The sequence below is a fragment of the Gigantopelta aegis genome, chromosome 10 (assembly GCF_016097555.1).
Source record: "Gigantopelta aegis isolate Gae_Host chromosome 10, Gae_host_genome, whole genome shotgun sequence".
Lineage (NCBI taxonomy): Eukaryota > Metazoa > Mollusca > Gastropoda > Neomphalida > Peltospiridae > Gigantopelta > Gigantopelta aegis.
Window position 1 is genome coordinate 9,479,501 of NC_054708.1, and position 22,491 is coordinate 9,501,991.

At 35.8% G+C, this 22,491-nt stretch overlaps 1 protein-coding gene across 3 annotated transcripts in view; it reads left to right on the forward strand.

Moving 5' to 3' along the window:
* The window catches only part of LOC121384802 (nuclear hormone receptor HR96-like), a 371,804-nt gene that overhangs the window by 109,336 nt on the left and 239,977 nt on the right, over nt 1-22,491 (forward strand). The window contains exon 1 of one of the 3 annotated variants that reach the window (XM_041515389.1): nt 19,483-19,663. The exons of the other annotated variants lie outside the window; for them this stretch is intronic. Coding sequence (XP_041371323.1) covers nt 19,645-19,663 — 19 coding nt within the window. The 5' untranslated portion in view covers nt 19,483-19,644. Of the gene's footprint in view, nt 1-19,482; nt 19,664-22,491 lie in introns of those variants that run through there. 3 annotated transcript variants of the gene reach the window in all.

A 22,491-nucleotide genomic window follows, 5' to 3' on the forward strand; every position in this document is an offset into this window, starting at 1 on the left:
TGACACAAACAAAAGTTTGCTTACATACATATTGTAGAAACCTGTCCTTGTAGGTCACTGAGAAATAATTAAACATAGTCTTAATAGCAAGTGGTTTCTATGTAGAGGTAAAATGTATTTCAGTACAGAAGGGTCAAGTCTGAGAAAAGCAGTAAAAACTATAAGACAACATCATGTGGGATATAGAAGAAGTACACCTACGGTGTGAACATTTCAACCTGGGATGAAGTTTGCTGAGTTCTGTGGTCAAAAGTTCCACCATTGAGGCTGTAATTGTTCTATCCCACATGACTGCATATGGTCCTTTTTCTCTGTTGTTTTACAAGATAAAGATGGCTGAAAAAGTAACTTATTTATACTGATGGAAAGAAATAAGGGAACACATCAAGCGAGCACTTTACCACTGGGCTACACCTCACCCCTTAATAGTCTTAGAAGAAACACCGTTGACGGATACGGACAAACCCGTTCATAGACAACATGGATCATCCGTTATGTAAAGCAAACGGTGCAACAGCAAGAAAGAGATTTTTATCAGTTAATAAAATATCTCTCTAATTCACATGTCTGTGATACATAGATTTTCAATATGCTTTATCCACCTCCAATATCAAGGCCAATAAACTACACATAGTTCATTATCCCTGAGGCTAATCTCTTGAGTAATATATTACAACAACATTGATTTAAAAAAAGCACTAGAGCACAGAAACATTACATTAAATTACAGAAATATGTCTTTCTTTTAGACTTCTATAATGTGTACATGACACCCATATATTATGTACTCCAGAATGCATCTAAAGACAACTGAATTAACAAAAAAATAGTGGAGAGACTATCCATAGCATTCTCGCCCCCAAATTATTTTGCCAACTGTCTGAACTAAAATCCTGGGGGATACATTGCCCAAATATCCCAGACCCAACACGGTAACATCGCATGGTAAAAATGCAATTTTGGTTTTCTTGTCAAGATATAATTTTATATTTAGAATTATTTTACAAATGACCATTAAAAATAAAATGTCTTGCTCTTAAAATAGTTTATAAAAGTTTATGTATGATAATTGGCGTACTTGTACTACGTGTGAAACGTATCATGAATAAAGCGAATCGTGGACCAAAAACCGAACTGAAAAAACAACAACTGAACTGTCCCATTCCTAGCTGGAATGAGAAATAGCCCGATGGGACCACCGAGAGGGATCGATCCTAGACCGACTGCGCATCAAGCTAGTGCTTTACTACTGGGCTACATCCCGCCCAGGACCTTTAAAGTGATATGGACTTTTTTGCAGGTCTGTACACATGATGTGACAGACTGCATCTTTATAACAACCAACACTACATGTTGACAGAGAAAACACTGCATAGCTACACATAGATTTCCTCTGAAGACAGTATGTCACTATGACCAACGGTTTGACATCCAGTAGTTGATAATTAAATTAAGCAACATACTCTTGTGGTGTAGTTTAAACAAAACAAGCTTTAACTCTTAACCTTCTAGATGTATTTATACAAAAATAATCGTTTTAATAATTATATACAGAAAAAGACGTCTGTGTAATTCCCAAAGCATTAATTGCACTACAGATGATGCTATTAGACTTGGCAGAAAGTAATGGATCTCTGAAGGCTAAAGCAGGAGGAATTAATGGTCTTTGAACCTCCGTCTTCACTGGGGAGTATTAAATCTACCAGTGCTTTTAAATTTTCTATATACATGTGTCTGCCCATAGAGCATAAAGTATTTCCAAAGCAGACAAACTATTTTTATTTGACTTCTTAGATAAAAATTAAGTCTTTATTTTAATGTTATAACTTATATGTTTAAGTGTTGGGACGTAGCCCAGTGGTAAAATGTTTGTCTGACACACTGTCAGTCTGGGATCGATCCCCATCAGTGGACCCATTTGGCTATTTCTCGCTCTTGGCAGTGGACCATGGTATGTGCTATCCTGTCTGGGATGATCCCTTGCTACTAATGGACAAATTTAGTGGGTTTCATCTCTAAGACTATATGTAAAAAATTACCAGATGTTTGACATCCAATAGCCGATGATTAATAAAACAATGTGCTCTAGTTGTGTTGTTAAACAAAACAAACTGTATTTTATATGTTTAAATGCAGCATTATCTGATAATTTTTAAATAAAAGAAAAGAAACGGGCTCTATAATCATTTGTTTTTATTCATTCATCACTCGATTAGAGGTGTGGTTTGATTAACTCATTTTTTGTTTGTTTTTATTCATTCATCACTCGATTAGAGGTGTGGTTTGATTAACTCATTTTTTGTTTGTTTTTATTCATTCATCACTCGATTAGAGGTGTGGTTTGATTAACTCATTTTTTGTTTGTTTCACTAAATCTAGGACATCATTTTATGCAAAATGAAATGGGTTTCCTGAGCTATTAAACAATAGGTATGACATCTTCACCTCATGAACGTCATTTACTGGGTGTTTCCACATTGGTCTTGTCGTAAAGGTCGGTTAGCTGCCCTTTGACCTGTATAAAAACACAACTGAAAATAACAGTAGTCTTATACTGACTATCATCCGTGTCTTCAATTCTGCAGTCCTCCATTGCCGAGTTGTGGTATTTAAATTTTTTTTATTTTAAAAACAATTTATTTTTTCTAAATTTATTCTTAATGATAAAATAAAAGTTTAATTGCTTTCAAGAAAAGATGTTGTTGGGTTTATTTTTGTGGGGAGGTGTGGGTGGGAGTGTTTAATACTTGTAACTAGTCCACTTTTTAGAGGAATTCTACTCATGATGTTAGAGAATTGTCTTATCTGCAAGATAAACAGACATTACAAACATATGAATATCAGTTCACAGTATTACTGTAATGTACAGTTGATCTTGAAGAATGCAGCTGTATAAGTATTTAAAATGCAGCGAGAACAAACTTAAGACAGTTCATGAATTTACGCAAGATACATACTTGAGCAGTGACATATTCGAGTAATGTCAAAGTCTTATTGATGAGGCTAGTGTGTACATGTACATTGTGTGTAATGTATTTTATTTTCACTGTATTATATCACTCCAAACAGAGGACTGCAATAATGGTGAACTGTTAGGACCCTCTGAAGAAGACCTACATGTAGCTCTGTCATAAACAGATGTCTACCTGAGGTTTTGTGGACTTACCTTTGTCATAGACAAATGTCTACCTGAGGTTTTCTGGACTTATCTTGGTCATAGACAAATGTCTACCTGAAGTTTTGTGGACTTACCTTGGTCATAGACAAATGTCTACCTGAGGTTTTGTGGACTTACCTTGGTCATAGACAAATGTCTACCTGAGTTTTGTGGACTTACCTTGATCATAGACAAATGTCTACCTGAGGTTTTGTGTACTCACCTCAGTTATAGACAAATGTCTGCCCAAAGTGTTTTGGAACAACTTAGTCATGAGGTTTCAAATAGACCTAGTTAATTCATAGACATATATCGACCTGAGGTTTTTTAGACCTAGGTCAGTCATAGACAAATGTCTACCTGAGCTTTTGTGGACCTAGTTAGTTCATAAACAAATGTTTACCAGAGGTGATATGGTACAAGATAGTGCACTGTGAAAAGTGAACTGGGGTATGTGATGCGATGCGGTGCGGTGCGGTACTGTGCTGTGCTGTGCTGTGCTGTGCTGTGCTGTGCTGTGCTGTGCTGTGCTGTGCTAGTGCTAGTGCTAGTGCTAGTGCTAGTGCTAGTGCTAGTGCTAGTGCTTGTGCTTGTGCCTGTGCCTGTGCCCGTGCCCGTGCCCGTGCCCGTGCCCGTGCCCATGCCCATGCCTATGCCTATGTTACAAGTACCAAACCGAGTACAAAGTGAAGATAAACAATCAAATCATGGTGTTGACAAACTAGTGTGATATGGCATGAAATGAAGCCATTATTATTAATACATATAGGTGAAAAAACCCACCCAAAACTGAGTGTTATCGTAACGTTTTCTAAATCACATCATAAGTGATAAAGTAGGACTGGGTCGAAACTGGTTTTCTTGAATTTGTAAAGCAATACACTGGTGTTTTTTTGCGTGTTGCTTTCGGCAGACAGCTGTGAATCTGCTTACCAGATCTACTGTTCCTAACATTGCCCCGTTTCATCTGCTCTGCGCCAAAACATGTAATTGATGAAAGCGCTAAATATAGCAGAACCGCTCCTCGGACCTGGCTGTCAGTTGGGTGAGTGGCTCCCAGTTGTGGAAATGTTGGGTGAGATGATGCTAATTATTGGTCCCATGCGTAAACCAAAACCCCCCAACAGAACCTCTAAAAGTGTTCTGTGTATTATAGGCATATAGGTTTTTTGGTCCTAGACTCTGAATTCTTGTTAGAATAGACTCAATACAATACACAGGGGTGGATTATGGGGGGTTTCCCCAGTTGCCTGCTAAAAAAACCCAACCCCACCATGTAAATCTAACTTGATGTCCACGTAAAATTTATAATTTCAAATATTATAAACATTTACATATTGTTTCGGAAACCCCTTAGCTTTAATATATACCTATTGTATTCCCTCCCCCACCAAAAAAAGAAAACCCTCAACCCCCCCCCCCCCCCAAAAAAAAAAAAACCCACCCTACAAGATCTCATAGATTAGATGCATTTCACTGGTTATAGCTTTAATATATACCTATGCTGACAAAAGATCATCTTTACTTTACAAAGTATCTTTGCATGCATAAACCACACTCTGCCAAAACAACAACGGCAAAACAATTTTTAAAAACCCAGAACGAAATTGCAGCACCCCATAAACTTCAGCAACAACAACAACAAAAATTACAAACCAACCCCCCCTCCCCCCCAACCCCCCCCAACCCAAAACAAACTGGGATCGAGACATACTCATTAATAGATAAATCTATTAAAATTAAAGATTTTTATCTCAATCATTCATGCATAAATTAAACAATTATCAAGCCTGAATCCTATGGAGTTGCTGTTTTTATATATCTTACATAATAATGTACAGCGATTCTTTAGTATCGGAGTTGAGCCAACGAGAATGCACTCAGGCAGATCTATCAGTATTGTGCTCATCAATTAAGAACATCAAAGAGTTGAGTTTTTCACACTTGTTTTGCTGACATTGTCTACTGTTGGACTACACTATTGATCTTTTCAGTTAAAATAAACTGGTATAGCATAGTTTAAAAAAATATTTTTAAAAGTTGTTTTCTTCTTTGTATTTTTAAAAACCAACCTTAGCATATATAGATAGCTAAAGAGCTGGTTGTATGTGGGAGAAGTTACGTAAATGTGTGAAGATCAAGGATTGTTCTTTGAATCAACTAATTTTCCACTGTCAGATCACACAAAGTTGTAGGAACACAAAAAATGAACTACAAAGACTGACATTTTAATACTGGCTTTGTAAGATGATAATACTGTCCTTGGAGAGAAAAAAAGAAAGACCTTAGACATCTAGACAAAAGCCTTGAATACACTACACCAAGAAGGCTGGTCTCAGGCTTGGTGTGTTTATATAACCACTATCTACACCAAGAAGGCTGGTCCCAGGCTTGGTGTGTTTATATAACCACTATCTACACCAAGAAGGCTGGTCCCAAGCCTGGTGTGTTTATACTTGTAAGCAGTACATGGAAACTATTTGCATGTGTCACCTGTCACTGATGACATGCTAATGAAGTCCACATGACCAGGCATGTTATCTATGACAGCACCTGATATAGATAAACATCTTCTGTCTTTAAGGTTGCTAACAATGTAAGCCATGTGTCCCATGACATACAAGTATTTATGGGTAACTGTGACATATTTATTAATAATCCTAGTTTAATACTGTATTTATTTTCTTGTTTATATTCAGTTAGGTTCAAACACTCTCTCCAGGTTAATCGTTGGTTGTTAGTGGTTAGTAGGAGAAAGTCAGTGTATTTATTAATAATCCTAGTTTAATACTGTATTTATTTTCTTGTTTATATTCAGTTAGGTTCAAACACTCTCTCCAGGTTAATGGTTGGTTGTTAGTGGTTAGTAGGAGAAAGTCAGTGTATTTATTAATAATCCTAGTTTAATACTGTATTTATTTTCTTGTTTATATTCAGTTAGGTTCAAATACTCTCTCCAGGTTAATGGTTGGTTGTTAGTGGTTAGTAGGAGAAAGTCAGTGTATTTATTAATAATCCTAGTTTAATACTGTATTTATTTTCTTGTTTATATTCAGTTAGGTTCAAACACTCTCTCCAGGTTAATGGTTGGTTGTTAGTGGTTAGTAGGAGAAAGTCAGTGTATTTATTAATAATCCTAGTTTAATACTGTATTTATTTTCTTGTTTATATTCAGTTAGGTTCAAACACTCTCTCCAGGTTAATGGTTGGTTGTTAGTGGTTAGTAGGAGAAAGTCAGTGTATTTATTAATAATCCTAGTTTAATACTGTATTTATTTTCTTGTTTATATTCAGTTAGGTTCAAACACTCTCTCCAGGTTAATGGTTGGTTGTTAGTGGTTAGTAGGAGAAAGTCAGTGTATTTATTAATAATCCTAGTTTAATACTGTATTTATTTTCTTGTTTATATTCAGTTAGGTTCAAACACTCTCTCCAGGTTAATGGTTGGTTGTTAGTGGTTAGTAGGAGAAAGTCAGTGTATTTATTAATAATCCTAGTTTAATACTGTATTTATTTTCTTGTTTATATTCAGTTAGGTTCAAACACTCTCTCCAGGTTAATGGTTGGTTGTTAGTGGTTAGTAGGAGAAAGTCAGTGTATTTATTAATAATCCTAGTTTAATACTGTATTTATTTTCTTGTTTATATTCAGTTAGGTTCAAACACTCTCTCCAGGTTAATGGTTGGTTGTTAGTGGTTAGTAGGAGAAAGTCAGTGTATTTATTAATAATCCTAGTTTAATACTGTATTTATTTTCTTGTTTATATTCAGTTAGGTTCAAACACTCTCTCCAGGTTAATGGTTGGTTGTTAGTGGTTAGTAGGAGAAAGTCAGTGTATTTATTAATAATCCTAGTTTAATACTGTATTTATTTTCTTGTTTATATTCAGTTAGGTTCAAACACTCTCTCCAGGTTAATGGTTGGTTGTTAGTGGTTAGTAGGAGAAAGTCAGTGTATTTATTAATAATCCTAGTTTAATACTGTATTTATTTTCTTGTTTATATTCAGTTAGGTTCAAATACTCTCTCCAGGTTAATGGTTGGTTGTTAGTGGTTAGTAGGAGAAAGTCAGTGTATTTATTAATAATCCTAGTTTAATACTGTATTTATTTTCTTGTTTATATTCAGTTAGGTTCAAACACTCTCTCCAGGTTAATGGTTGGTTGTTAGTGGTTAGTAGGAGAAAGTCAGTGTATTTATTAATAATCCTAGTTTAATACTGTATTTATTTTCTTGTTTATATTCAGTTAGGTTCAAACACTCTCTCCAGGTTAATGGTTGGTTGTTAGTGGTTAGTAGGAGAAAGTCAGTGTATTTATTAATAATCCTAGTTTAATACTGTATTTATTTTCTTGTTTATATTCAGTTAGGTTCAAACACTCTCTCCAGGTTAATGGTTGGTTGTTAGTGGTTAGTAGGAGAAAGTCAGTGTATTTATTAATAATCCTAGTTTAATACTGTATTTATTTTCTTGTTTATATTCAGTTAGGTTCAAACACTCTCTCCAGGTTAATGGTTGGTTGTTAGTGGTTAGTAGGAGAAAGTCAGTGTATTTATTAATAATCCTAGTTTAATACTGTATTTATTTTCTTGTTTATATTCAGTTAGGTTCAAACACTCTCTCCAGGTTAATGGTTGGTTGTTAGTGGTTAGTAGGAGAAAGTCAGTGTATTTATTAATAATCCTAGTTTAATACTGTATTTATTTTCTTGTTTATATTCAGTTAGGTTCAAACACTCTCTCCAGGTTAATGGTTGGTTGTTAGTGGTTAGTAGGAGAAAGTCAGTGTATTTATTAATAATCCTAGTTTAATACTGTATTTATTTTCTTGTTTATATTCAGTTAGGTTCAAACACTCTCTCCAGGTTAATGGTTGGTTGTTAGTGGTTAGTAGGAGAAAGTCAGTGTATTTATTAATAATCCTAGTTTAATACTGTATTTATTTTCTTGTTTATATTCAGTTAGGTTCAAACACTCTCTCCAGGTTAATGGTTGGTTGTTAGTGGTTAGTAGGAGAAAGTCAGTGTATTTATTAATAATCCTAGTTTAATACTGTATTTATTTTCTTGTTTATATTCAGTTAGGTTCAAACACTCTCTCCAGGTTAATGGTTGGTTGTTAGTGGTTAGTAGGAGAAAGTCAGTGTATTTATTAATAATCCTAGTTTAATACTGTATTTATTTTCTTGTTTATATTCAGTTAGGTTCAAACACTCTCTCCAGGTTAATGGTTGGTTGTTAGTGGTTAGTAGGAGAAAGTCAGTGTATTTATTAATAATCCTAGTTTAATACTGTATTTATTTTCTTGTTTATATTCAGTTAGGTTCAAACACTCTCTCCAGGTTAATGGTTGGTTGTTAGTGGTTAGTAGGAGAAAGTCAGTGTATTTATTAATAATCCTAGTTTAATACTGTATTTATTTTCTTGTTTATATTCAGTTAGGTTCAAACACTCTCCAGGTTAATGGTTGGTTGTTAGTGGTTAGTAGGAGAAAGTCAGTGTATTTATTAATAATCCTAGTTTAATACTGTATTTATTTTCTTGTTTATATTCAGTTAGGTTCAAACACTCTCTCCAGGTTAATGGTTGGTTGTTAGTGGTTAGTAGGAGAAAGTCAGTGTATTTATTAATAATCCTAGTTTAATACTGTATTTATTTTCTTGTTTATATTCAGTTAGGTTCAAACACTCTCTCCAGGTTAATGGTTGGTTGTTAGTGGTTAGTAGGAGAAAGTCAGTGTATTTATTAATAATCCTAGTTTAATACTGTATTTATTTTCTTGTTTATATTCAGTTAGGTTCAAACACTCTCTCCAGGTTAATGGTTGGTTGTTAGTGGTTAGTAGGAGAAAGTCAGTGTATTTATTAATAATCCTAGTTTAATACTGTATTTATTTTCTTGTTTATATTCAGTTAGGTTCAAACACTCTCTCCAGGTTAATGGTTGGTTGTTAGTGGTTAGTAGGAGAAAGTCAGTGTATTTATTAATAATCCTAGTTTAATACTGTATTTATTTTCTTGTTTATATTCAGTTAGGTTCAAACACTCTCTCCAGGTTAATGGTTGGTTGTTAGTGGTTAGTAGGAGAAAGTCAGTGTATTTATTAATAATCCTAGTTTAATACTGTATTTATTTTCTTGTTTATATTCAGTTAGGTTCAAACACTCTCTCCAGGTTAATGGTTGGTTGTTAGTGGTTAGTAGGAGAAAGTCAGTGTATTTATTAATAATCCTAGTTTAATACTGTATTTATTTTCTTGTTTATATTCAGTTAGGTTCAAACACTCTCTCCAGGTTAATGGTTGGTTGTTAGTGGTTAGTAGGAGAAAGTCAGTGTATTTATTAATAATCCTAGTTTAATACTGTATTTATTTTCTTGTTTATATTCAGTTAGGTTCAAACACTCTCTCCAGGTTAATGGTTGGTTGTTAGTGGTTAGTAGGAGAAAGTCAGTGTATTTATTAATAATCCTAGTTTAATACTGTATTTATTTTCTTGTTTATATTCAGTTAGGTTCAAACACTCCAGGTTAATGGTTGGTTGTTAGTGGTTAGTAGGAGAAAGTCAGTGTATTTATTAATAATCCTAGTTTAATACTGTATTTATTTTCTTGTTTATATTCAGTTAGGTTCAAACACTCTCTCCAGGTTAATGGTTGGTTGTTAGTGGTTAGTAGGAGAAAGTCAGTGTATTTATTAATAATCCTAGTTTAATACTGTATTTATTTTCTTGTTTATATTCAGTTAGGTTCAAACACTCTCTCCAGGTTAATGGTTGGTTGTTAGTGGTTAGTAGGAGAAAGTCAGTGTACATTAGGGAGATCTTCATACTACATGGGGTGGGATGTAGCCCAGTGGTAAAGCACTCGCTCAATGCACGGTCGGTCTGAGATCGATCCCCATCGGTGGGCCCATTGAGCTATTTCTCATTCCAGCCAGTGCACCATGACTGGTACATTAAAGGCCGTGGTATGTGCTACCCTTTCTATGGGATGGTGCATATAAAAGATCCCTCGCTGCTAATCGAAAAGAATAGCCCATGAAGTGGTGACAGTGGGTTTCCTCCCTCCATATCTGTGTGGTCCTTAAGCATATGTCTGTCGCCATGTAACCGTAAATAAAATGTGTTGAGTACATCGTTAAATAAGACATTTCCTTCATTCCTTCCTATTCAAGCTTCTGAAAATTGTGTGAATAATCGATTATTTCATTTGTGAACCTGTTCTACTTATGAGTAACCCTTTTTTCATTCATGCATTAAATCCAGCATGCCATTTCCAGTATCATAATAGGTTCTGCATAATGAAATACAGGTTACCTGAAATTCATTTTGAATAATCCATAATTGGATTAGGTAAATTTTCAGTTATTAACAGCAATGGATAGTTTATATGTGCATCATCCCAAAGAAGGATAGTACATACCATAGGGCTTTTTTTTTTTAAATATAAAATCAACTAGCCATGGGATCAGTGATTTTAAAAATTTACTAGCCATGATTTAAAATTCACTAGCCCTACTTTACTTTAAGTTAATACAGTTTTATTAAATAATAGTAATAATCAGATATGTCACCTAAAGAGAGAGACAGAGCTTAAAAACACTAACATTGGGGGTTGGGGTGGGGGCAGAATATTCATACTTACAAATAAGACTACACTGCAACATTTGACATCTTTTTTTTTCACTAGCCGTCAGGCATGGCAATAGTACTTATTTACTAGCCCAACATTGAATATCACTAGCCATGAGAGTGGAGCTACCATAATCTAGAAGCCCTACATACCGCCATGTTTGTTAAACTTGTAGAGCACTGGCTGGAACGTGAAATGGCCTAATGGGCCCACTGATGGGAATCAATCTAGTGACAGAGAAGTTAGTATATTGTAAATGATCCATTGATTTAGTTAGCCATTAAAACTCGCTCTTGGTAGGAGCTGGGACCCGAGATGCGAACCCAAGTACCCACCAGCCTTCAATCCAATGAAGGAAGGAAGGAAATGTTTTATTTAACAATGCACTCAAAACATTTTATTTACGGTTATATGGTGTCAGACATATGGTTAACGACCACACTGATATTGAGAGAGGAAAACGCTGTCGCCACTTCATTGGCTACTCTTTTCCATTAGCAGCAAGGGATCTTTTTTATGTACCATCCCACAGACAGGTTAGCACATACCGTGGAGCACTGGCTGGAATGAGAAATAGCCCAATGGGTCCACCGAAGGGGATTGATCCTAGACCAACTGCACATCAAGCGAACACTTTACCATTGGGCTACGTCCTGCCCTCAATCAAATGACTTAAAACCGGTGCACCACTGAGATATGGTAGGTACCAAGAAGGTCAGCCAGTGCTAGATAGAACTAAGTGCACAGTGGTTTCAGTTGCAATCCGGTGTTTGTAAGCTTGTGAGAGGACTCTTGGAATGCAGCGATTCCGTGACCGTTTGGCCTTTTGATAACATAAGTAGTTGACTGTGGACAGATAGCAGACCAGCGTATCTGGCTATCGACACTGGTGATTTGCTGGGTAAACACACCAGAGCCGGTGGGATTCAGATTACATCTGGGGGTTTGTTGTATGAGCCCTGCTATTGGGTAGCCAGCCCTCAATGGAGGAGCCTCTGGTTACGTAATGGTAAGTTGGTAAGATGATCAAGTGGATAAATAATCCCAGCCTACAGTGTAATCTCCAGCCAGTGCACTATGATTAAGTCTGTTAAGTCCGCTGGTACCGAGGTTATAATCTTAGCAGTTGTCTCGTAGGTGTAATGTGGCTGTAGGTGTAATGTGGCTGACCGCTGGTCAGATTTATGGTCACTAATTAGCTCATAATGGGAGAAAATTGAACACTAACATATGATACTGTGACACAGGGCTTGAAATGGTGGCTTGTGAAAAGTGAATATGAAGACTTTTTTTTTAAAAACAGGTCATTCTTCAAAAGAGGGGGCGGGATGTAACCCAATGGTAAAATGTTTGCTTGATTTGGGATTGATCCCCATCGTTTGGCCCATTGGGCTATTTCTCATTCCAGCCAGTGCACCACGACTGTTATATCAAAGGCCATGGTATGTGCTGTTCTGTCTGTGGGATGGTGTATATAAAAGATCCCTTGCTAGTAATGGAAAAAATGTGGATGGGTTTCCTCTCTATGACTGTGTCAAAATGACTATATGTTTGACATCCAGTAGCCAATGATTAATAAATCAATGTGCTTTAGTGGTGTCGTTAAACAAAACCAAGTTCTTCAAAAGACAGATGTATATATGATTATCTCATATACTGTCTAGCTGATGCATGATTCTGTTATATGTTAGTTCCATAATTAATGCTCTAAAACACACTGGAGAGGTCCTAATTTTTATTTTACACACTATCCCAAACCCTCCACTCATCCCGTGCTGACTTACCTGTATTGGTCAGCAGGCCATATTTGTTTCTTAGCAGGATGCATTTCTTTTGAACTTCTACTTTTAAAAAGTAACAGCAGGCCATATTTTACTTCCTTTGTTGAGTCCTGCTATATGAACAGCCTAATATACTGCACTATAAAAAACCCAAATTGTTTTAGTCTCACCAGGTTTAGGTGGGTGGGGTGGGTAGTGTGGGTGTGGTGGGATGGGGGTCTGAACCCACTGAACCTGCCCAGCCTATGTTCCAGGCACAGGTGTTGAAATTGCTAGATTAGTTTAACAATCTTCAGAACAAAACTTTAGCATTGAGAATTGAAAACTATACATACATGTAATAATGTATACTCTTCGATTATGAATAATGCATACAGGCATGCAAACACAGGGTTTCGTAACATATACATGGACATTCATGAAAAAGGCACTCTATACTGCCTGTATCAACAATGAGCTGTGGCGTAATAGGGTCTGGCCCTGTCAACAAGACAACAAATCAACCTGCCAGATCCGGAGCGAGAATCTACGACTGTATGTAAATGTACCATTGTGATCGCCCTCCAAGCAGTAGGTACATGAAGAGTCATAAAAGCCCATAACTGCCTGTTTGATATTAAAAAGCCCGCGTGTACACGGTGTATATTTACTCTTGACACTGCTTAGCATAGAAATTGACCTGTTAGGAGAACCTAATTTGCATATTGAAAAGTCTATAAACTGAACACGAGGTGGAGCTGTGAACTGATTTTTTGAAAGTTTTATTTTTATGTATATGGGTTTAATGATTAAAGATGAAAGTCATCCAGATGTTTTAGAATTTTGATTCTAGGGCTCCAAAACTGTTCATTTTTATTCCTTGTCCTGTGATGTGGGTGGGATCCAGCTCAGTCGATAGAGTACTCGCACACAAGGTGCTGTGAACATAGGATCAAACCCCCTCTATGGATCCATTTTCAATTTGTTGTTTTTTCTCTGTCCCAACCACTACCCCACGACTGGTATTTCAAAGGCTGTGATATGTTCTGTCCTGTCTGTTTTGTGGGAACATTAACATAAAAGATCTGTTGCTACTAATGAAGAAATGTAGCGGGTTTCCTCTAAGACTACATTTTAGAATTATCAACCTTTTGACATACTATAGCTTATATTTAATTAATCAATGTGCTCTAGTGGTTGTCTAAAAAAACCCACACTGTCAGTTAATGTGGTCCTGTGATGAAACCTTCACAATAAGCCTGGGATGCTTTTCAACTCCTTACAGAATTTTACAGATTTTTTTCCCCTTAAAATATATTTAAAGAGACTGTCCTGAGTTAGATGCTATTACAACATGTTCCCAACTAGTAGAGCCTTTTAACGACTAGTAGAGCCTTTTAACGACTAGTAGAACCTTTTAACAACTAGTAGAGCCATTTCCCGACTAGTAGAGCCTTTTAACGACTAGTAGAGCCTTTTAATGACTAGTAGAGCCTTTTAACATCTGCTGTTACAAATTTAATGCATTTTCTTCAAGGCAGGCCCTGGGTTCCTATTTTTGTTCGTCAAAAAATTCGCCAATCTTCAATTACTTTCGCCAATTTAAATATGTATTCACCAACTATATTCTGGCATTTTGGTCAAAAGATTTTGTTTTTAATCTTGCGAGTTATAAAGTATGTGTTAAAATATACCTAGTCAGTTTATATCTTGTATGACATTGTTTTAGGGGGTCTATTTTTGACTTATCTAATATTGGAATGCTACTGATATCTAGGACAGATTGTAACCTAGTGGTAAATCGCTCGTCTGATGTGTAATCGGACTAGAATCGATCCCTTTGAGTTATTTCTCATTCAAGTCATGCAGTGCACCGTGACTGGTATATAAAAAAGAGGCAGTTTTACTTTGTTTCTCTATAATTTGAAATAAGCAGTCATATTTAATCCAATATATGTTACCCCAAAGATTCACCAAACTAAGATATACACTACATATATTTTTGCCAAACCAAAAATTCTTTCGCCAGTGTTTTGTTTTGTTTTGAATTGCCGACTTTGGCAAATGACAGTGCGAGCCCTGTTCTTATTTAAAATATCAGTGTCTGTATATTCAAGGTGTTTCTGGTCATTTACTATTTGTGGCAGTCTGAATTATATTTTTAGAGTGTTTAACATTTTCTTTAAAGCTGGACAAGAAGAGGGTCAACGTTGTTTTTAGCTGGACAAGTAGAGGGTTAACGTTGTTTTTAGCTGGACAAGTAGAGGGTTAACGTGTTGTTTTAAACTGGACAAGTAGAGGGTTAATGTGTTGTTTTAAACTAGACAAGTAGAGGGTTAACGTGTTGTTTTAAACTGGACAAGTAGAGGGTTAACGTGTTGTTTTTAGCTGGACAAGTATAGGGTTAATGTGTTGTTTTTAGCTGGACAAGTAGAGGGTTAACATGTTGTTTTTAGCTGGACAAGTAGAGGGTTAACATGTTGTTTTTAGCTGGACAAGTAGAGGGTTAACATGTGTTATTTTAACTTGGACTAGTAGAGGGTTAACATGCGTTGTTTTAACCTGGACAAGTAGAGTATTAACATGCATTGCAGGGGACAGTATTTCAAAATCTTAGGTAACCGGAAGTCGGTTCACGTGAATTTTACTTAGGTAACTGATTGTTTGGTTATACGAATATAGTTCTCGTAACCTACGAGTTAGGTCTACCTAATCCTAAAACACTTGAACTATGGTTCTGTGCTATATTGGTGGTTCAAATGTATTTAAAAACAAACTGATTTTCAATTTCATTACTAATATATGGTACTTTTCAGTTTAGAATGTAATTGTTCACCACGTAACCGATTGGTGGTTCTCATGATTTTAAAGTTGTGTAACCGACACGAGAACAGAACAACGGTTCTCGTGAAATATTGTGCCCTGCGTTGTTGTTTTTATGTGGCCTTGACCAATTTATTCCAATGAACTTGCCACAAACAGCACTTGATTAACCTTACAGGTTGGGATTACCATATACCTGTTTCAGCCAGGTGAGCACGTGGCATTTATCTTATAATTGACCTCTTTCTGGACATATTTACAAGTAAAGGCCTCTCTAATGACACTATGAATAACGACTTGATGGGTGATTTTCTTCTTGTTACTGTACTCTTGTATCTTGCAGTAACCATAGGTGTTTGTGTATTTTGTCCATCATCATTGATGTGTATATAATGAGTTATAACTCTTATGTTTGTGTATTCTTACATCCTTAAAAAATACATTTGCCTAGTAATGCTTTCTGAAGTGAATAAAATGAGTTAAATTTTTTGTTAAACAACACCACTAGAGCACATTGGTTTATTAATCATTGGCTATTGAATGTCAAACATTTGGTAATTTTTTTATTAGTAGTTAAAACCTCTTGCTACTAATGAAAAAATGTAGCCGGTTTCCTCAGACTATACATTGGAATGACTAAATGTTTAACATCAAATAGCCAATGATTAATAGATCAATGTGCTCCAGTAGTGTTGTTAAAAACAAACAAACCTTAGGTGATAATGTTAAACTCATTATTCAGGTGATAATGTTAAACTCATTATTCAGGTGATAATGCTAAACTCATTATTCAGGTGATAATGTTAAACTCATTATTCAGGTGATAATGTTAAACTCATTATTCAGGTGATAATGTTAAACTCATTATTCAGGTGATAATGTTAAACTCATTATTCAGGTGATAATGTTAAACTCATTATTCAGGGGTGGGAATTCTCCTCCGATCAGCTGTTTTCCTCTAATGGAACATTGCATTTCCTCGCATTTTAATCGTCCTTTCCTCCAAAATATGTCGGATCGATGGCACAGATTTTAACCTAGGATTTCAAGAATATCTGGGACCCCTCTAGATTTTCTCTTTTTTTACAGTTCACCAATTCCCACCCTGGTTATTACATAAACTAATCAGTTTTAGAGACGGTGAATTTTACACGCACCACAAGTTGATGCAAGTATTGTTTTTGAAAGTATGGAGGCTCGCACAGACTGGATGTGGTGAGTGCATGTGGCCCTACAGTTGTATTTGATGCATCTGTGGCTAATTGTGTTTTGGGTTTATTCACCATACATAATTATTTCATTGTGGCTAGCTGCATGCATGCATTTTCATGGATGTGAGAGCTGCACGGAAACGCGTAAATGCGTTTTTCCATTTCGTCTATAAAACCAAAAACATGATATTCAATACTGTTGACCACACAAAGTTCATTTGCATGTTTTCACATGATGTGTGCCTTATATTACAAGTCATAACCAGTTTAGATTTGTTAGCACTGAATGCAATTTTTGGCAGTTCCAGTGGTTTGCAAACAACAATTTTCCTTCAGGGGGCCTTGAGCAACCCCTGGACCCCGGCCGCAGTAAACCTTTTTGTTCCAGCCTCTCTCACATCTCTGCATTTTGCAAACACTCGCATCGCACATATCCAGTCTAGACGCTCTCTTTGAAACTAATGTATTTCAGTTTTTGTAGCAGGACTGCATACATGCACCACATCCATCTATGTGAGCCGTAACCATTTGGCGACATATGAACACTATATATACACAATATAATTACCATTGCAGTGTTTCTGCCATAAATAAATGTTTGGGTATGGCGCTATGGAATTGAATGCAACCACAACCAACGGGCTATGGGGTGCCTCCCCCAGAAAGAAAATAGGTTAAGTTTGAGGTTAGGGTTAAAAAAATCATTCAATAATGAGTAATTAATTTTGTCAAAAAATTAAGTCATAATAAAAACATCAGCAAAAATATTTGCGTATGGCGCCTTACCCATTTTACCCTCAGGCAGAAACCCTGCATCGAATATGTACATCAAAGTTCACAAACAGTACTTGAGGTCAAATGTGCAATTTCACATAAAAATGTTTCGGTATACATTCTATGAATCGTCAGTATATACATGTATATTAAAGCTCTCTATTACTTCAGGTCTGTTAAAAAAAACACCTAGTATGACCCAAATTACTTTCTTTGTTCTCTACATATAAATCATTCAGATTCATACAATCAATCAATCAATATCTATTAACAAAAATGCCCTAATAGAGCTGGTAAAAAATGCCTACATATACATATAATAATTCACAGATACATTACGTAAACATATACAGGTAACTAAACAGGATATTCATTTACATTAAATTCTATGGGCTGAATTTACTTTTTTTGAATTTATTTATGTCCATGTAACTACATGTATTTTCAGTGCTTAAACACCTGTGTTTAAAGAGACTATTCTGAGTTTGCAGCATAAAATTGTATGACATGTTTTCGACTAATAAAATTTTGTAATGACTATAATTACTTTTTTTTTTTTTTTTTTTTTTTTTTTTTTAAATGTTGGTGTTTGTGTATTCAACATGTTTCTGATCATCCTAATATTTGTAGGTAGCCCAAATGGGATTTGGTATCCCAATAATTTGTATGTACGAAAAAATCTATACAGTGAAACCTGTTTAAAGCAGACCCTGGACTAACCGGAATCCTGTCAAAACTGGCCAAATTTTATGGTTCTGAGTTTTGTAAATTGTAAAAGTCAACACTTAGCTCTAAACACTGGATTCTGTTATATATTAGGTCCCCTGTGTGATCTGGTTTCGACAGGTTTTAATGTAACAGAAAACAAAATGATGTTTGACCTATATTACAAACACCAGGCTGATTGAAAACTTGTTTAACATACAGCCACTAATGTTTTATTTAGAAAAAATATATTTAATGTGTAATTACAGTCGTTAAAAAGTTTAGGTCGGTCAACATCCTCAGGATATATGTAGTCCCTTTAAGAAAAACAGGCTTCATAAAATCGGCCCTATTCATTTACAGCTGACTACACATGCATATATATCTAGATATATAGCTTCAGATTTATATCACTTAATGTGGTCTAAATATAGAGATACATGCATGTGTATGTATATCAAATACACTGAAAAACTTGTCAGGTACATAAATAAATACATACATCATTACATATAAATGGGGTGTCAACACAATAATAGCCGATGGTATTTTCAGTGTTGTACACAAGGGGGTCTTGAAGAGAGCCGGGCTGTCTGCACTTTGTTAAGTAACCATGCATACCTAATCACCGTCATATTATCCAGTGTTGACTGAACTCCTCGTACATCTGACCAGCACACACCAGCGAAAAAGAGAAAAACCCGGCACAGTGTCGGATTTCACAAGTTGGCTGGCTCAAAATAGAGAGTATCAACTGTTTACCTTTGTAGTGTTTATTTCACAAAGAAGGGGCTTGGTCGCTTCTCATTGTGCGCTGTGAAGCACTGCTCGCTTTACCTATTGTGTCGAACAGAACAGGAGCTTCCTCAATCTCCCGGCTCTGTTTGACCGAGGGATCAAGGCGCGGGGAGTTTGTGGAGAAGTTCAGAGATCATGTGATAAACTATTCCTATCTGCGTCCCGTTCTCTGACACCCAACACCGCAGACAGGTACCCGCCTAAACCAGCTAACTTTACCCACTAAGACGTTTGGCATCATTCAGTTCGCATTGGCGGTTCGTTGTCATCTACCTGCTGAGAGGATTATTGTGTATAGGTCATTCTGCAAAGACTTTTCCTCATATTCAGTTCAGTTTGAGCTAAAAAGTGTTAAATTTGGAGCTAAAAGTTTCAATATTTACGAAGCAATAGTGGTACAGTAGTTATTTTTAAATTTAAAAATAAATTTAGAAAAACAGAAATTTGATTTCTTGATTTGCCAAATTTTAAAAACATCTTGCAGGAATATTTTCATCATAATTATAAAAAACAAATCATAACCAATTTTGATTTTTAAACATTAAAATAAACTGTTACAGAATGTGATGGAAAAACCAAATTAACGGAAGAAAAAGGGTACTTAATTTACATTTTGTTGCTGCTGAAAATTGCTGTGTGATTGGAATATGTGTTCTTAGTTGTACAAAACTGGATTAGCTGTTTGCTGTGGACATTGTTCACTGGAGTTCTTCTTGGAGGCAGTTCGAATCAGTTGTATGCAGTCAGTGTGTGTGCGTGTGTGCACTCAAGTGGCTTGACTCGAGACATGGGAAGTTCGAAGGACGGTAAGTCTTACTGCTGTATTCCACTAGCGCCATATGGCGTGTATCTGTCCACTGACTGCGAATAATACAGTTGTCACAAGTGCCGGTAGATGCCAGTGACATCGGTATGGTAGTAAATATAGTCGTGTCCAGCTGTGATGGGAATTCGTAGAGTGGTTTGACGGCAATGGAAACATGGCTAATCCCACAACACGGTGCTGCGTAACTCTGCTCGGGTGCTGCGTTACTCAGCTCTGTCGGTGTAGGTGGTCATGGCAGTTCAGTGTTCCACAACACTGTCTTTATCTGTCTTTTTCGACTGTCATGCAATTACTATGAATTAGTTTGAAAAATATTTATCTTTTTGGGGATTTAAGTTTAAAAAAAACTTCTTTACTTTTTTATTGTTTTTTTTTTTTTTTTAAATGTTTTTTCTTTTTAGTACTTAGGTTTGTCACTTATTGTTTGTTTGATTTTTGTTGTGGGTTTTTTTTTAAATTGAATTAAAATACAATTAAAAACAGACTGAAATATATTAATTAAGTATACTGCTCAGTAATACTAGCTAGGTTTTGCATTATAGAAATTAATTTCCCAGTGAAAAAAGATAATATTTTACAGTCAGTTCCATGTGTGATTTAAAAACATATATATATATATATTTTTTAATTTTAATTTTAATTTTTTAGACACACTAATTACTTATAACTAATTGTTATAAACCTATAATTAATAAATTGGCTAATATAGCACTGCATACTGTAATAGTAGAACTATAATTAAACACTACAGGAAGTTGGCCTCTTAAATCTGAGATTCTAAATATGGACTTCAGTTTTAAAACATTTCACTTTTTACAGCTGGATTCTGTTTTTCATTGTTGTTTTAGTAATAATGACCTTTAAGAGATTATTTGACATTGCCCTATTTAAAGACATACATGTAATACTGCAGATTACAAGGTTTCACCTTGTCTGATACTGGATTATAAATCAGATTAAATTTGTTTGTATGTCTTCAACATTAGCAAAATCAAGGCCAGCTGAAGATATCACTGTCCTGAAATGGGGTCAGGCAACCTATCACATGAAGTTTGAAATAAAATTTATTACCCGATATACATTTTTATTGCAAGGTGATCAATTTGTCACATTCCTAAACCTTTCCCAGGGATTTATACAGGCACCTTCCCAAATGAAAGTGGCACTGAAACTTCCCAATTTGTATGTTAAACCATTTCCCAATCTATTTATTTAATTATGTCTGTTCTAATAAATTAATTTAACAGTGGTATAATGCATCATTCAGTGGCCTAAAAACATATCCTAAGTATGATTTACTCACGTTCGTTTTTCCAACCCCATCAGACATTGCACCCTGGTGAAAATCCTGGATAAATCTGTATTTCCAGGCGAGTGTATGAAGTGTGGGAGTGTGTGGAGTGTGTGGAGTGGCGAGAGTGGAGTATGGCGAGAGTGTGTGGAGTGTGGTGAGAGTGGAGTGTGGGGAGAGTGTGCAGTGTGGGGAGTGTGTAAAGTGTGGGGAGTGTGGTGAGAGTGGTGAGAGTGGAGTGTGTTCAGTATGTGGAGTGTAAAGTGTGGGGAGTGTGTAAAGTGTGGGGAGTGTGTAAAGTGTGGCGAGTGGGGAGTGTGGAGTGTGGGCAGAGTGGAGTGTGGTGAGAGTGGGGAGTGTGGGGAGTGTGCAGTGTGGGGAGTATGTGGAGAGATCGCTCGTGTTACGTACCTGTCAAACACCGTTCTATTGGGGATACAAAACATGGCTGTTATATACTTCCCAATACCTCTTTGTTGGTCAGTAATATTGATGGAGGAGATTCTGTTATTCTATTCTTGACAATTTTATTAATACTCTACATGGGGCGGGACATAGCCCAGTGGTAAAGCTCTCGCTTGATGCATGGTCAGTCTGGAATTGATTACTGCCGGTGGCCCCCATTGAGCTATTTCTTGTTCCAGCCAATGCACCACAACTGGTATATCAAAGGACATGGTATGTGCTATCCTTTCTGTGGGATGGTGCATATAAGAAAAGATTCCTTGCAACTAATAGAAAAATGTAGCGTGTTTCCTCACTAAGACTGTATGCCAAAATTACCAAATGTTTGACATCCAATAGCTGATGATTAATACATCAATGTGCTCTAGTGGTGTCATTAAGCAATTTTTTTAACAAACTTTATCTATATCAGTATCCTTGGACATTTTATTAGTCTCCAACAGATCTAACTATAGTGGGGACTTTAAGCAATTTTGTAACAAACTTTATCTATATCAGTATCCTTGGACATTTTATTAGTCTCCAACAGATCTAACTATAGTGGGGACTTTAAGCAATTTTTTAACAAACTTTATCTATATCAGTATCCTTGGACATTTTATTAGTCTCCAACAGATCTAACTATAGTGGGGACTTTAAGCAATTTTTTAACAAACTTTATCTATATCAGTATCCTTGGACATTTTATTAGTCTCCAACAGATCTAACTATAGTGGGGACTTTAAGCAATTTTTTAACAAACTTTATCTATATCAGTATCCTTGGACATTTTATTAGTCTCCAACAGATCTAACTATAGTGGAGACTTTAAGCAATTTTTTAACAAACTTTATCTATATCAGTATCCTTGGACATTTTATTAGTCTCCAACAGATCTAACTATAGTGGGGACTTTAAGCAATTTTTTAACAAACTTTATCTATATCAGTATCCTTGGACATTTTATTAGTCTCCAACAGATCTAACTATAGTGGGGACTTTAAGCTTTTGTCTTTGTCTGTCTGTCCATCTGTCTGTTTATCTGTCTGTCCATCTGTCTGTTTATCTGTCTG